This window comes from Trichechus manatus, unplaced genomic scaffold (assembly GCF_000243295.1).
Source record: "Trichechus manatus latirostris isolate Lorelei unplaced genomic scaffold, TriManLat1.0 scaffold00165, whole genome shotgun sequence".
NCBI lineage: Eukaryota > Metazoa > Chordata > Mammalia > Sirenia > Trichechidae > Trichechus > Trichechus manatus.
Window position 1 is genome coordinate 4,741,762 of NW_004444101.1, and position 17,029 is coordinate 4,758,790.

General features: G+C 52.8%; 1 protein-coding gene across 1 annotated transcript in view; it reads right to left on the minus strand.

Annotated features, from left to right (window-relative positions):
* KIF1A (kinesin family member 1A) overlaps nucleotides 1-17,029 on the minus strand; it is a 109,687-nt gene that overhangs the window by 68,846 nt on the left and 23,812 nt on the right. The window contains exons 2-6 of the mRNA XM_004386475.3: nucleotides 9,547-9,711; nucleotides 2,211-2,287; nucleotides 1,881-2,060; nucleotides 1,015-1,080; nucleotides 389-567 (exon numbers count right to left, since the gene is read on the minus strand). Of these exons, the coding sequence (XP_004386532.1) occupies nucleotides 389-567; nucleotides 1,015-1,080; nucleotides 1,881-2,060; nucleotides 2,211-2,287; nucleotides 9,547-9,652 (608 nt within the window). The 5' untranslated portion in view covers nucleotides 9,653-9,711. The remainder of the gene's footprint in view (nucleotides 1-388; nucleotides 568-1,014; nucleotides 1,081-1,880; nucleotides 2,061-2,210; nucleotides 2,288-9,546; nucleotides 9,712-17,029) is intronic.

Here is a 17,029-nt window from a genome sequence, read left to right on the forward strand (position 1 = left end):
CCTACAGGGGAGGACAGGTGACAGTGCCCCTACAGGGGAGGACGGGTGACAGTGCCCCTACAGGTGAGGGCTGGTGACAGTGCCCCTACAGGGGAGGGCGGGTGACACTGCCCCTACAGGGGAGGACGGGTGACACTGCCCCTACAGGGGAGGACGGGTGACAGTGCCCCTACAGGTGAGGGCTGGTGACACTGCCCCTACAGGGGAGGGCGGGTGACAGTGCCCCTACAGGCGAGGGCCAGTGACAGTGTCCCTACAGGTGAGAGCAGGGGGCACACCTCCCCAAGGCTGCAGCTAGGGGCAGGTGGAGGACAGCTGGGTGTGTCCTCCCCAAAGAGAGTCACAGTGGGGTGGGGGCAGGGCAGTCCAGGAGTCACCCCACACACACCTGGCCTTGTTCCCCGAGTCCATGAGGTCTTGGATGTCATTGTACGAGGTGACAGCCAGCTTAGAGAGGTCTTCCACATAGGGTCCCAGAAGTGGGTGCTCCCTCACCCGCAGATTGCCCTTATTCTTGGGGTTCAGGAGGTCACGGACACGCTCACAGTAAATTTCCATGTAGCTGACCTACAGCGCAGAGGGCCCGCCGTCAGGGCCCCCCGAGGTGGGCCAGGGGTGCCACAGGGGCTCCAAATTCTCCCTCGATAGAGGCGGGGCCGCAACCCCTTGGGGTATGGGACAGGGGTCAGCTCCAGACCACCTGCCCACCACGACCACCACACACAGCCACCCTGGAGGCTCCATCAAAGACACTAGCCAAATTCGGTCATGTCCAGAGCCCCCTCACTGCGGCCAGCCCAGGCCCCACAGCCGAGATGTCTGCACTTCCGCCCCTGGTGCCCCCTGCCCTTCACTCCCCCCCCCCGCCCCGTACTCTGCAGACACACTGCCCCATGTTGTCACGCGGGCCGGTGACTGACAAGCGGAGGGCTCGGGTCTCCGCACACTGGAAAAGCATCACCGCCCAGCCTTGGCCCAGCCGTTCCAAGGGCAGGACCACGGGAGGGGGCTCACCTCCACAGAGTAGGACATGTTGTCATTGGTTGTGTCATTGATCCGGGAGAAGAGGTCTTCACAGAGCTGCATCGAGAGGAACGGGGAGCAAAGCAGAGATACATCAGGCAATGGAGCTGGGGGTGTCGGGGCCCCAGAAGAAGCACATCCCTTACGGCGCCCTGGGCAGCGTGCTCCCGGCCAGGCCCCCTCACCGGCACTTCCATCGCAAAGGCAGTGATAAGGCCCATGGTAAAGAAGCCCACGTCATTCTGCTCAGCCCAGTCCCCACACCTGCCCGAGGTCTGACCCCTTCCCGTGGATCACCTCACCGCTTCCTCTCCCCAGACCTGGGCCTCGTCTGTGCAGGGTGGGCCTGCCTGCCCTGTCCACCCCAGAGAGGAGCAGGCCTTTGCTCTCCTGCTCCCTGACCTGGTGGAACAGTGGCCAGCTGGTACCACAGACTTGCATGTGTGGGGTGGGCACTCTCCAGGATCCTTCTCCTCTCCATCCCAGGTCCCAGGTCTGCAGCCCTCAACGCCAGTTCTGACCTTCCCCCAGTTTACTTCCCCAAAGCCTGCCTCCCCGACCAAGCAACGTGGGGGGGCTCTGAGTCTCTCCTGGGCTGCCCTTTGGGGTGCCCAGCTGGGTTTCCCAGCCCCTGGGTGCCCCCTAGACCACCCCAGCCTCCTGCCTGCTTGTCCCCCACCCGTCCCCACCCGGTTCCTGCATGCCCCCCCAGCTCCTGCATGTCCCTTCCCCCCACCCAGCTCTTGCATGCCCCCCTTGCTCCTGTGTGCCCCTTCCCCCCATCCAGCATGCCCCCCCTCCCGGCTCCCGCGTGCCCTCCACCCCGCCTGTCTCCTGCGCATCTCCCAGCCTCCTACCTGTGGGATGATGCCCTGCTGGTCTTTCTCCTGCTTGCCCATCATGGTGTAGGACTTGCCGGCGCCCGTCTGCCCGTAGGCAAAGATGCAGACGTTGTAGCCCTCGAAGGCGTGCTGCAGCATCTCCTCGCCAATGTCCCGGTATACCTGCTTCTGGGAGGCGTAGTTGATGTCTTCGGGCTGGGAGACGGTAGCGCAGCCGTCAGAAGCTGGCGGCCGTGAGGGCTTAGCCTGCTGAGCACTGAGCCCACCCCAGCCCCCGTGTCATCGCCCGCTCACCCAGCACTGGGCACGGAGCCCACCCCCCACCCCCCGTCCCTGCTGGCTCACCGAGGTGTGAGACCAGTAGGAATAGTCGAAACTGAAGCTCTTGGGTGTCTCCTTGGGTTGCTTGGGGTTGACGATGGCTGTGGAGAGGGAGGTGAAAGATTAGAGCATGCCGGGGGAGGGGCCCTCCTAACGACAGAGCCCACGTCGGACAAGCCCAGTCCAAGAGCCTGCACCCCTACAGCAGGAAGGGGGTCCCCGAGGCCCTCAGGGGATGCAGCCTGGCCAGGGAGACCTCCATTTCCAGGCAGACAAGTCCCCGCCCCTACTCTTTGTGATGGAGCCCACGGCGGCCTGCAGCCCCCACCGATGCCCGCTGGGCTGGGACCCCCAAGAGAGCCCGGAATGGTTTCTTCTTGCAATGCAGTGGAGCCCACCCCCACTGCCGGGGCCCACATCCTCTCAACTCCTCACGCCCCAGCCACTCTGCTTTTGCTCTGCACGCAAGCCCTAGAAGCACCCGAGAGGCCCACCCGAGTCCACTCTCTGGGCACCCTGCCACGTGCCAGGTTTGTGGCGGGGTGCCAGCTGCAGCTGCTGTGGACCCCCTCAGCCTCCTGCTGGGGGAACCTAGGTCCATACTGGGCTTTGCTCTTGTGAGCAGAACCCATGTCTCCTTCTACGGTCAGGCATACCCCTGACTGGCATCACAGTGTCCCACCAGCCGAGGGCTCACCAAGCTGCAAGCCTGTCCTAGGCACCCAGAAGCCCCCTCCCCAGGGCAGGGCCAGGGCAAGTGTCCCCAGGGTCTGCCTTGTGCCCTCAGAACCAGCGAGCTCTGGTGTGGGGGTGGCAGTGGGCAGGTGACTGACCACCCCAGGGCAGAGTCGGGGTGGCACCCATGTTGTCTCCAGGAACAGAGGCAAAGAGCAAGTGGCCTGGCTTCAACGCCTGCTGGGACCCAGGAATTGGCACCCAGAGGCATGGCTACCGGAGCCCTGGCATGGAGCATGCTGGCGCCACCATGGAAATGACAATTGCACCCCTTCTCCAGCCCAGAGCTACCTGAGCCGGAGCCGCAGACCACCGCTCACCCCACGTCACCTCTGCTCACCTCCCTGCACAGCAGGCAGGGTCCCGGCTCCCCACCCCACTCCCGCCTCCCCCGCCACACCCCACTTCCACGCCATGCGGCCTCCAGGATTGCTCAGATAAGGTCCTGCTATTGAGGGTGTTTGCCACGCACCACACGTGGACGGGGAGCTCCCTAAGGTGGCCCCCCAGGGACAGACAGGTGCTCCAGGCCTAAGGGGACAACTGACAGTGTGGCCGGACCAGTGAGTCAGCCATCAGAGCGCCACCTGGCAGCAGCGCTCAGGCCCTTGGGCCCTCCCCACCTCCCCACCCCCCGCCCTGGCCCTGCCCTTCCCCCACACCTCTCTCGGGGTCCTGCGGTATGGGTGGGAAACAGCCTCTGCCATTACAGATGGGACCCTGAGTCCAGAGACGGGGTGTCCTCTCCCCAGGTCACAGGGCACACAGCAGGAATGGAACCAGGGTCCCCCCAGTCTGCTTTCTTCAGGCACCTCCAAGCCCCCAGCCACTGGCCTGAGGCTCACTGGCAGCCCCTCCCTCCCAGCCTGACTCCCAGGAGACATAGCAGAGTTTCCCGGAGAAACGGCCACCGCTGCCAGGGTCTCGAGTGTTTGTCCTAACCCACCCCCACGTCCAGCCCCCACCCCCACCCCTGCTGTGCCAGCACCCAAAGGAGCTGGGCCTCCCAACCCCAGGACAAAGCTTCCCAGGACTCAGTGTGGGGGACACAAAGGGCCGGGGCCCGAAGGGAGGACAAAGAGGTGAGGGCTAGGGTGGCGGGCCAGTTTGAGTAGGCAGAGGGAGGAGGAGGAGGAACATAACAGAAGCAGTTTTCCAAGAGTCTGACTGTCCTGGGACCCTGAGCACAGGAATGCCGTGTGCCCAGCTGGCTCTTCCTGGATGCTGAGCAATTCTTCGAGCTGCTGTTGGTAGCTGGAAACTATCTGTGACGAGGGTGGAATATTTACACCACGGAAACTGGCAAATGCAGACTTTGTTTGTAGAGAGCTGCCTAAAACGTACAGGATTTCGGGGGCTGCTTAGTTGCAGGAGACACACAGAACTCACTGGGGTTTGGGGAACAGTTAGCTCAACACTCGAGCACCTGTCCATTCTTCATGAGCAAGCATAGGAGCCCGGGTCCAGGAGAAGGACTGGAGGCAGGAAGGCGAGGCTCAGTGTGGGCCAGGGCCCTGCTGAGGCCCCTGGAGGGCACGCCCCGGACACACCAGCCCTGCAGCTTTGTCTGGGAACCTCCCCTTCCACAGGTGCCATCTTCCCATTGGTGCAGAGAGGGGCTCGTCACGGACAGTTCCCCCAGCGCCCTACCAGGATAGCTCCTGGATGGGAGTGAGCCTGGAATGGAGGGAAATGGCCTGGGGTGCAGTCCCAGCTTACCTCTCATCCCATCTCTGAGTTCAGTGTTCCCACCTATTACCTGTAGAACAGGGGGGCAGGGACTAAAGGGCCCCTGACCCCAGGTCTCCTCTGTGGCTTTCTGAAGGGCTGGGAAATAACCTGGAATCAGACCCTGGGCTCAGGATATCCAGCACACCCCCTTCCACTACTGTGCAGATGAGGAAACTGGGGTCCAGAACGGAGCAAGTCTAGAGCACAGGACAGGGCCCCCTGAATCCCGGGCCCTTGGTCCTGGGCTTATCTGGAATTCACTTCAGGGGGCTCATGTTGGGCATGATTCTCTGGTGGGGCCAAGGGGACCACGTCACCGTCCACCCAGAGAAGTGACTGGGGTGTTGTGTGGGGGGGAGATGAGCACTTTCTAGAAGTTTTAAAGTCCGTCCTTTGTAAAGCGAGGGCATGGGGACAGGAGGGGAAGGCGGCTCGCAAGTGACTTCTGCACTCCCGACCTCCTACGCCAGCTCCACTGTCAGGGACGAGCCTGCGTTCTGTGCAATTTGGCCGGCTCCTAAATTGCTAGGTTTGCTATGTTCAAATGGAAAGTACTATTTATCCAGGCAGTGATTACATGATGACAAATTAAATTTACTTTTAAATGCTTCTAATGCAGTTGCAGGTGGCCCACTTGAGAGAACTGTGTGTCCCTTCGTGCGCGCCAAGTTTGGAGAGCTCTGCCGACAGCCCCTCGGCAGAGCAGGGCAGGCGGGCCACCCTGGCATCCTCCATCCGGGACCCTGCTCCTCGCCAGCCAGCGCAGCTCTGCCACCGCAGTTTGATTTATTTCAGCTCCACCTGAGGTATCGTGGGAGAAAAGTATGCTCCCCGCCTCTAAATGCTTCTCTGGCTGCCAAAGCCAAACCCAGCTAAGCACGGACACTTCCTCCTGCAGATGGCAGACATAACAGCTGCAGCTGCCACACCCAGCTCCCGTGTGTCCACCTTGGGCATGTCCTGGGGCTGCCCACCAATCCCTAACACCCTGCCCTTCCACCTCCAGGCATCCCCACCCTCTCTCTCTGAGGCCTTCCCTTCATGCAGGCTTCCCTAAGGCTAAGTGTTTAGAGGCGTCCTCTTCTCCTGAGGCCCCGTCAGCCCTTCACCCAGGGTTCGGACAGGGCTTCTAGCACTTTCCATGGTACCATCACTGTTTAGTTTACTCCAAAATGAATATTGCTTTCAAAGGGATTTTTCCTGATTATTCACGTTATCTCCCTCTCTCTGTCACACACACACACACACACACACACTCTCCCTCACACACATATACACTCACACTCACACATACTGTCACATACACACACCTCACACACATATACTCTCTCACATACACACTCATATTCTCTCACACACCCTCACTCACTCACACACACTCACACAGTCACACAGTTACACACACACTCTCCCACTCCCACCTTCACTGTCACACACATACACTCTCACACATTCACTTACACACACTCCCTCACAGGCATACATACTCACAATCTCTTACACTCTCACTGTCCCTCACACTCACATACACTTTCACACATTCTTTCAATACACACTCACACGTACACACTCTCTCACACATTCACTCCCACAGTCACACTCCCACGCTGTCACACCCCCACACATACGCACTCTCATGCCTTCACTTACACACTCACATACTGTCTCTCACACTCACACATTTTCACACACACACACACACACTCTCACATTCACTCACACACACACTCATACGCATTCCCATATACACTCTCTCACACACACATACTCAGTGTGTATGAGGAAATTCAATGGAAGCTCTTTTAATCTTTCTCTTCATGCTGTTCTATGCCCCTTGTCCAAGTTTTCCCAAGGTCATAAATGCAAAGCTAGCCTCATTCTGACAGTCACGGAAAGTCCATTGCTGCATTATACTTCACGTACTGTAACCAACTCCCACTGGGGGACAGCCAAATGGCTTCCCCTGGCTTGATAAAAACAGGTCTGAGGAGAACATTCTCAAATGCACTTCTGTGAACACGTGCTTGATTATCTTCTCTGTCTCATTTCCTGCAAGTGGCTTCACAGGGTCTGGCACAGTCACATCCAGCTCCTACCCCAGGCTGCCCCCAGCAACAGGGGTCCCTGTCTCCCGCCACTCTCCCCAGTGCCAGGTTTGCCCATTCAGCTCTTGTATCCTGGCCCTGGCGTCACAGGGACATTGCACTGCTGGCTCTTGGCACGACTGTGGTACCAGTGAAGCGGAGGGCTGCTCTCACCCTGTTGCCCTGGCTCTTGCTTTGTGGAGCCGCGAGCTCTTCAATTTCCTGGAGCATGAAAAGCAGTGTCCTCTAAGACGCACCCCCATTCCCTGGGGAGCATGCGCTCGACTTGTGCTCCCTCCTGCCTCTGCAGTCCACGTTCCCGCTCTACTTTTCTGAGGTAGAACTTTGCTCCAATCCCCGCGCACATCTGGTTTGGCTGAGTTTCTTACTCGCTTTGAATAGGGACAGTTCCTTCAGGACCTGCTTATTGGTCAAAAATAGTGTGGAGGGGAGACTCCTTGAGTCCCCTCCTGACCCTGTGGACCCATGTGGACCTTCTGTTGAGAACGTACTTGGGGAGCAGAGGTTGCCGGTACACAGGAGAAATTCCAAAACTCCAGCACCTTCAGGGATAGAGAGGTACCGGGTACCCCAAGTGTCTGAAGCAAGGTGGCCACCCTGCATAGGGCACACCTTGCCTGCATTGAAATTCCAGTTTAAAACCATGGCTGGCCAGAGAAACTGGCTGCCCACAAATTCAGTGTGGTCTTTGTTCAGCTTTTGCTCAGGCCTGAGGAGAGGGCAGGATGATCGGCAGGGGCAGCTGCAGCCTGATGTCTGGGGTCCAGGCCCAAGGCTGGTCTCTGAACTGGGGGTTTTGTGGAGAGCCGTGGCCATGCAGTACTGCCCTCAGCTCAGCAGCTCTTCACCCTGTGGGTCAGCACATTCCACTTTCCAGGGCTCGGCAAAGGTGACTCGCCTCCCAAATTCACCCCTCCTGCTTTTGGGTCCTGCCAGGAAAGGCAAAATAGGGTGCCTGTCCACACGGTTTCTCTAGAGGGCAGGTCAGAGGCTTCAAGAGGGCATCCGTGCTCTCCTACAGCTCCTCCCAGCGGGGCCGAGCTGCCCCCAGAGCATCCGTCTCTCAGTTCTTTGACACCAGTTCTTCCCACCTGCGCCCAGCCCTGAACTCTGAGTCTGTGGCCTGATGCTGGGCCACTCCTGAGTGCCAGGAGAGATGAGGTTTCTGCCTCTGATTTTTTGTTCTTTTTGTTCGCTTTCCAGGTTTCCAGTAGGGCTTGGTGGTCCTGGTGGGGTTTGGTGGTCCTAGTAAGGCTTGGTGGTCCTGGTAGGGTTTGGTGGTGGTCCTGGTGGGGTTTGGTGGTCCTGCTAAGGCTTGGTGGTCCTGGTAGGGTTTGGTGGTTTGGATAGGTTTTGGCAGTTCTGGTAGAGCTTGGTGGTTCTGGTAGGATTTGGTTCTTGTGGTTCTTGCTGAAACTGTGCCATGAATTGGAGTTACCTACTTTCCCTCGTGGCACGAGCCCTGGCCCTGGGATGGGTTGGGTTTCCCACGGCCATTTCTGAAATCCTGGGTCACCTAACAATGACATGGCAGACCCTATTGGTGCCTCGCCAACATGCCCTCTGCCCATCCAAAGATTACAGCTCCTACCTGGGGGTCACAGTTCCCACGGGGGTTCATAGTAACTACCAGGAGGCCACAGTTCCCACCAAAGGTTACAGTTCCCAGCTGGGGGTCACAGTTCCCACGGGGGTTCATAGTAACTACCAGGGGGTCACAGTTCCCACCAAAGGTCACAGTTCCCACCCACAGGACATCTTCTCATCCAGGAGTCACAGTTTCCTAGAACGAGGGTCACAGTTCCACCCAGGGGACACAGTTTCTGTGCAGTTGATGGCTTCTCCCCTCAAGGCTTTCTCTGGGCACAAGTGGGACAGGCCGGAAGTGCTAGAAAGTCAGTGCCCTGGGCCAACCCCAACCAAAACGGCAGGAGTTGCTGGACTAACACACCAGAGTCCTTGCTCCTCTAGAGGACACCTCAGGGGCACGTTCTGCGTGCTAGAGGACCCCAGGAGGGCTGAGCCCACTGCTCACGGCAGTCACCACTCATCCACGCCCCCTCATCGACCTCTCCCCCTCCCCACTCTACAACCTGACCCACTCCCGCGTCCACTCCTGGCACCCAAACACTGGTCTCAATGCCCTCTTCTGAAGGCCAAACAGTGGCACCCCTTCACAACAGCAGCGACGAGCCCCAAGGTGCACACCACGCCAAACATCGACCCCCCGTGAGCTCATCGCACCCTGGATTTAAGGGGGGTCTCTGATAAAGGCCCACCGAGGTCCCCAGGCTTCCAGAACAATCACTGCCCAGGCCAAACCCCAGTACCACAGGCCCTGAAGGAGCCCCAGGGCCCCCCAAATCTTCTCCCCCATCATCCCAGGAGATCAACCCCTAGGAGGCAGGGCCATCAGGACCGAGTGCCCTCTGCCCTTGGTGACCCCCCCCCGCAAACCTGCAACAATAGGTGGGCAGGACACGCCGCTGCGGAGCGCCTGTGTGTGGGCGGGCCCTGTTGTTCCCTGGCACCTGAGGATGAGGCAGCCCTGCTGTCAGAGGACTGATCTGCCTGAGAGGCCCCAAAGCAACCGCACAGCTAAGCCCAGGCAGCTACACAAAGCAAGAGAACAATGGGTTCTTGGGCTGAGGCTCACACTCTGGGCGGACGGTTACCAGCAGTAGGTAGATAACCCAACACTGTTCAATCTACATGGACCCAAAACACGCACAACCATCTTGAGCGTGCGAGGCAGGGGTGATGGCCCCTTTGTGTCTCGAGCTACTCACTGGTGGTGCTTCCGGACATCTGGATGATGCACTTGGAGTCGCGGCTCATCTCTCGGGAGTTGAAGGGGCGGACGCGCACCGCCACCTTCACCGAGGCCCCAGCCATCGCTGCGGCCTCTGTTGGTCACTCCTGCAGCAGTGAGGCCTCGAGAGGGCAGGACACACCTGGAGGGGGAGAGGGAAATTAGAAATAACGTAAGGAGGCAGAACAAGTGCTTGGTGGCCAATGGAGCCCACAGGTTCTCCTCCCTTCCCTTCCAAAACCCCCCAAAGGACCCCTCCACTAAGTACAAGTCTGTGAGGATAGAGAGGAGGCACGCAGATGAAAAATGTCACACAACTCAGAACACAGGAAGCAATGAAGACTGTGAGACATGACTTAGAAACCTGGGAAAGCTAAAACTCAATGCAGGAGACAGTCCAATGTGCTCTGCAGAACCCAGAGACTGCAGGTGCCCCTGAGGCCAGGGTCTGAGTGGGGGGACTGAAAATGGTGTTTGTGGAGACTCAGCATAAGGAAGGTTGGAGCCCAGATCCCCACCCTGTCCCCGAATATTAGAACACTGCTCCCAACAGGCAGTGAGACTTCAAGGGCCAGCTGAAGGTGGGCTTAAAGCCTCTCTATTGAGAAAGGGGGCTCAGGTGCACCCCAAATGCTGAGCAGTTGCCCATAGCCTCCTTCAGTGAGCCAACTGCCAGGGGCAGGAGGCTAACCAGGACAGAACCAGACCAGGACAGAAGCAAACAAGCCCCGCCAGGCCACAGGGTTTCTGCTCAAGTGTTCACTCTCTCCTTAAATGTGGACAGACAGTAGGTCTGTAGGTCAGTAAATCTCTGAGGAAATGCTCTAACTAGAAACACAGAGACTAAAGGGAACACAAAGGAAATAACGACAAGGCAGTGGACAGAAGAATTAATTTCCTCCAAAAGAAAACAGAAGCTACTACATCTGTGAGTAAGTGCAGGATTCCATTTTTTCTTTTTTTTCAAAAAAAGAACTTTTAAAGAATAAGAGATTTTCTAGAATTAAAAATATGAAAACAGAAATTTTATGAGTTAAATAATAAAATCAAGGAATTTTTCATGAAAGGAAAGAAAACAGAGAATGAATGAAAAAAAACTATTAAATAATTCAAGAAAGTTTTCTGGACTAAAGGTCATGAGTTTCCAAATGAAAAGGGTCTACTGACCCCGCCAAATATAAAAAAGACCCACACCAAGGCAAACAGTTGTGAAATATCAGAACCGCTAGGCTGAAGAGAAGCTTCCATAAGCTTTCAGAGAGAAATCGTGAAGAGTTGAGGATCAGAACGGCATCAGGCAACTCATCAGTGACACGCATACTAGACAATCATGAGGCGATGCCTCCAAAGTCTGAGGAAAGTTATTTTCACCCTGTAATTCTATGCTCAGTCAAACTACTGATCAAGAATGAGAGCGAATGAAGGCCTTTTAGACATGAGGTTTTACTTCCCATGCACTCTCAGGAAGATGTTGGGATGTGTGCTCTGGCCAGTGAGGGGTAAGACGGGAGAGAGGAAGAAGTGCAATCCCAGCCAGAAGGATGGGGTACGGACCCCAGAAGGACACTGGGGCTGCCCCAAGGGTGACGTCTCTCATTAGAGAAGGACGTGGAGACCCATGGAGGGGGTCCCAAGGGAGGGAAGACGGGGCCAGCGATGGCTTTACCACCTGGGAGGGTCTGTCTGAGGGCTTGGCGAGGAATTGGCAATGGGCCCAAGAAAAACTACAGGAAAAACCAAAACCAAACTCGCCGTCGAGTCGATCCGACTCATAGCCACCCTATAGGACAGAGTAGAACTGTCCCATAGAGTTTCCAAGGAGTGCCTAGTGGATTTAACTTTTTGGTTAGCAGCCGTAACTCTTAACCACTATGCCATCAGGGTTTCCACAGGAAAAAGGCCACATCATTTATCATTGATTCCAGAGAAATTGTTCTACATGACAGAAAATATAGTCATAGTACACGTTTAGGCATGTAGGGAAGAATATGTACGTAGTCCCAATGATGTAATATAGAATACTAATTCAACAACAACAACAAAAGAAGCATGGTGGGAAGGTGGAGGAGAGAAAGTCGTGGGGGTGGGGGAGCAGGTAGAGGAGTGGTACAGAAAAGCTGAATCTGTAATAGTGGAAGACACTAGATAAAATCTAAAATCAAAAAATGAACAAATAGCAATGTGAGCATGAGGTGAGGTTACCCAATCCTGGTCTTGCCTTGACCTCAGCTATGTGACTTAGCCCCCGGGGCCTCAGTTTACTCATCTGTGAAATGACAGGGTTCCCGGGACTCTGAGGAAGGCTGGTGAAAATCCCCAAAGAGTAAAGATGACACAGTCGCTGGCTGTTCTGGCAAGTTTACAAGGTCATCCCAGAGGACATAATGGAGCTGACCAGACGGACACCCACTGACCCAATGAAGGCTTGGGAGCTGAAGGATGGGAATACTGGTAACAGGGGGAAGGGCAAGCTCAGGGCAGGATGGGACAGTTGCCCGCTATGGAAATGGCCAGAAGCCCCAGGAAACAGAGTTAAGCCTGCCATGAAGGGGACTCTGGACCTCCACACAATGCTGTCTGAGATGGTCTCGGATGCCCATGAGGTGGTGAGGCATCTGAGTATTGCAAAGGCTGAGGTGGGGCTGTTATGGGTTGAATTGTGTTCCCCAAAAAGATATGTTGAAGTCCTAACCCCTATACCTGTGAATGTGGCCTTGTTTGGAAACAGGGTCTTTGAAGACGTTATTTGTTAACTTGAGGTCACACTGGAGTAGGGTGGGCCCTGATCTAATCCGAGCGGTGCCCTTATAAGAGAAGACATAGAGAGATGGGTAGAGAAAGGATGCCTGTGAAGACGTATCTATCTACAAGCCGAGGAACGCCTGGGGCTACCAGAAGCCAGGAGAGACAGAGAAGGATCTTCCCCTAGAGAGGGAGAGAGAGCGTAGCCCTGCCGACAACCTGAGCCTCGGAAACAGTGAGACAATACATGTCTGTTCTTACAGCCACCCACTTTGTGGTATTTTGTTGGGGCCACCCCGGGAGACTAAGACAGGGCAGTCTCTGAAACCCTCCCACTCTGAGATTCCATGGAATCCCTTTTCTAGAAAGGAAACTTCTGCCTTGCCCTCCCCACACTGCCTTCCCTTGGAAGAATCTGGGCAAGGGGGTCTCCTGTAGTGCCCCCACCTCTCATCTGTGAGGACTGAGCAGGGACTGAGGACCTCCGGGCATGCCTCCAGGACCCCAGGATCAAAGCAGGAGGGGCTACAGAGCCCCGGGCCCATCTCTGCAGATGGAGAGGAGGCACAGTAAGACCTGGAACTGAGGTGGGGTGCGAGCTCTAAGCTCCCAGACCATGCCCAGGGCCAGCGCCTTGGCTCCCCAGAACTCCGCCGAACAGGCTGGACATGGATAAGGAGAAGGACTGGCCCTCAGGTAAGCACACCTCCTCCAGAGGCCCCAGGGAGAGAGAGGAAAGAGCCAGACCATCCTACGACCAAGGGCCGACAAGTTCAGGAGGCTGGTGGGGGAAGAATTCCAGATGGCTGGAATCATGCCCAGCCATACCACCGCAGCCCCTCACAGCCACAAAATGCATCCATGTCCAAGCATCTCCAGTGCTTTGCCATCATGGTTTCACCTTCATAGATCCATGAATGACCTCCAGGAGAAGAATGAAGGGTTGTGCCCCTTTGAGACTCTGTGAAACTGGAATAAGGCTTAGGACAGTAAGGCTAAGATGGAAAGAGGAAGAGGCAAGCTCGTGAATTCCTGATAGGGATGCAAATTGGAACGAGACTTCTAGCAAGCATTTAGCAACATGCTTTTTGTCTTAAAAAAAAAAAAAAAAAGTCTGTATCCTTCAAGTAATTCCAAGTACTGAAATAGGAAGTTATTGGAAAAGAAGAAAATATTTGTAAGTAGATGCTCAATCAGATATTGCACAGTTTTCAGTTCTCCCCCAATTTAGCTATATAAATTAAGTGCAGTCACGATAAATAAAAATATTCCAACAGGATTTTCAATGGAATTTGAGAAACCAAGAGAATTTTGAAAAACAAGAACAAAGAAGGAAAACTTCTTCTACCTGCAATCATACATACTACAAAGCTAAAATAAGTTCCTAAGTCTAGTAATGACACACGAACAGAGAGTGCAATGAAAAAGACTAGGCATGTACAAAAACAGACACACACACACAAATCCAACAAATGATAAGGCAGCATTTCAAATAATCAGGTAAGGCTGGTATTGGGACAACTGGCTAGCCCATTAAAATATAAAGCTAGAAGCTTCTATTTAAAAGCATTACAAAAAAAAAAAAAATGTATAGGAGATTGTGCTAATGGCTCTAGGGCAGAGAACAGCCATTAAAACAAAGCATAAAAAGCACAGGAGGACTTCTGCTCCAAGGAGGTTGGAAAGGCTGGCAGCAGACCAATGCTCCCTCCCTGTACAAGTAGAAAAGCTGTGAAAAATAATCTATTTAAAATAATCAAAGAGCTATTGAAGCAATCAGGAGTAGCAGGCCAAGATTCCAGAGAAGGGGGGCTGCCAAGAGAGGAGACGACATTCCACAGCACTTTTTCCCTGGGAGCGTTTGTACACTGGTCACAGAGCAAGAGACTAGAAATCTGGAGTCTTCCCAGACAGAGAAGTGTTGCTGAGAGACAGAAAAACTGCAGAGCTTTTGGTGTAGAGAAACAAACTTGAGAGGTCAAGATTCCAGCAGAAGGGAGAGGTGGAGAACAAGCCCAAAAAATGGTCAGTTTTCCCCTTGAGGTATTTGCCAAATTCTGAAACAAAAAGGCTCTGAAAATCAGAGCGGAGTCTTCCAGAATCTCAGGTGCTAAGGAGACAAATAAACGAGTTCAGGAAAAGGGACCCCTGATTGCACCAGGGTCTGATTTGAAAACCCTAGAAGATACAACCTAAAGCCAGAGGAGACTCATAAACAGAATAACCCGTATCCAAACTGCAACCCCACCCTGACTCATCTTAGTTTTTGAATTAATAATCAGCCTTCACTCTTAAAAAAAAAAAAAAAAAAAAAGCACATCATCACCACTGGAGTTCAACATAATCTGTAGCTTCTGCAGTGTTTTTATAGACAATGTCTGACATTAAATCAAAAATTACTAGGAATAACGAACAATGCACAAACACCAGAAAACAAACTAGATAACTAGGAGCTCCTAAAAATTAAATACTTGTGCTCATCAAAGGACTTCACCAAAAAAGTAAAAACAGAACCTACAGACTGGGAAAAAATTTTGGCTATGACATATCCAACAGGGCCCAGTCTCTAAATTCTATAGAATACTTCAACACCTCGACGACAGAAAGACAAATAATCCAATTAAAAAAATGGGCAAACCATATGAACAGACACTTCACCAAAGAAGACAGTTTGGTGGCTAACAGACACGTGAGGAAATGCTCGCAATCATTAGCCATTAGAGAAATGCAAATTAAAACTACAATGAGATACCATCTCACCTCGACATTACTGGCACAAATTTAAAAAAACAGAAAATAACAAATGTTGCAGAGGTTGCAGGGAGCTTGGAACTCTTAGGCACTGCTAGTGGGAATGTAAAACTGTACAACCACTATGGAAAATGATACAGGCCTCCTTAAAAAGCTAGAAATAGAAATACCATATGATCTAGCAACTCCATTCCTAGGAATAGATCCTAGAGAAATAAGAGCCATCACATAAATAGACATATGCACACCCATGTTCATTGCAGCATTATTCACAATAGCAAAAAGATGGAAACAATTTAAGTGCCCAACAGCAGAAGAATGGATAAACAAATTATGGTACATACAATGGAATACTACTCATCTATAAAGAAGAACAATGAATTCTCGAAACATTTCACAACATGGATGAATCTGGAGGGCATTATGCTGAGTGAAATAAGTCAATCACAAAAGAACAAATATTGTATGAGACCACTATTATAAAAACTCAAGAAAAGGTTTACACACAACCCAATTAAAAAACGGGCAAACGATATGAACAGGCACTTCACCAGAGAAGACATTCAGGTGGCTAACAGACACATGGAAGAAATGCTCACAATCATTAGCCATTAGAGAAATGCAAATCAAAACTACAATGAGATACCATCTTGCCCCAACAAGGCTGGCATTAATCCAAAAAACACAAAATAATAAATGTTGGAGAGGTTGTGGAGAGACTGGAACACTTATCTACTGTTGGTGCGGATGTAAAATGGTACAACCACTTTGGAAATCGATTTGACACTTCCTTAAAAAGCTAGAAATAGAGGTATCATACGATCCAGCAATCCCATTCCTTGGAACATATCCTAGAGAAATAAGGGCCATCACCTGAATAGATATATGCACAACCATATTCATTGCAGCACTGTTCAAGATGCTGCAATGATGGAAACAGCCTAGGTGCCCATCAACGGACTAATGGATAAACAAATTATGGTATATTCACACAATGGAATACTACGCAACGATAAAGAACAACGATGAATCCATGAAACATCTCATAACATGGAGGAATCTGGAAGGCATTAGGCTGAGTGAATTTAGTCAGTCACAAAAGGACAAATATTGTAAGAGCACTATCAGAAAAGGTTTAAACACAGAAGAAAACATTCTTTGATGGTTACAATGGTGGGGAGGGAGAGAGAGGGTTATTCACTAACTAGATAGTAGACAAGAATTATCTTAGATGACAGGAAAGACAGCACACACTACAGGGGAAGTCAGCACAACTGGACTAAACCAAAGCTAAGAACTTTCCTGAATACAACCAAACACTCTGAGGTACAGAGTAGCAGGGGCAGGGGCCTGGAGACCATGGTTTCAGGGGACATCTAGGTCAATTGGATAACAAAGTTTATTAAGAAAATGTTCTGCATCTTACTTTGGTGAGTGGCGTCTGGAATCTTAAAAGCTAGCGAACAGCCATCTAAGATGCATCAATTGGTCCCAACCTACCTGGAGGAAAGGAGAATGAAGAACACCAAAGACACAGGGAAAATATTAGTCCAAAGGACTAATGGACCAAATGAACCACAGCCTCCACCAACCTGAGCCCAGAAGAACTAGATGGTGCCTGGCTACTATCATCAATCGCTCTGATAGGGATCACAAGAGAGGGTCCTGGACAGAGAGGAAGAAAAATGTAGAACAAAATTCAAATTTCACAATAAAAGACCAGACTTACTGGTCTGTCAAAGACTGGAGGAACTCCCGAGACTATGGTCCAGGACACCCTGCTAACTCAGAACCGAAGCCACTCCCAAATTCCACCTTTCAGTCAAAGATTAGACAGGTCTATAAAACAAACGATAACACACATAAGGAAAGTGCTTCTTAGTTCAATCAAGAATACAAGACCAGAGAGACTTCCGGCAAGATGGTACTCTAGGCAGAAACACCACACCGTCCCTCCACAACAAAGA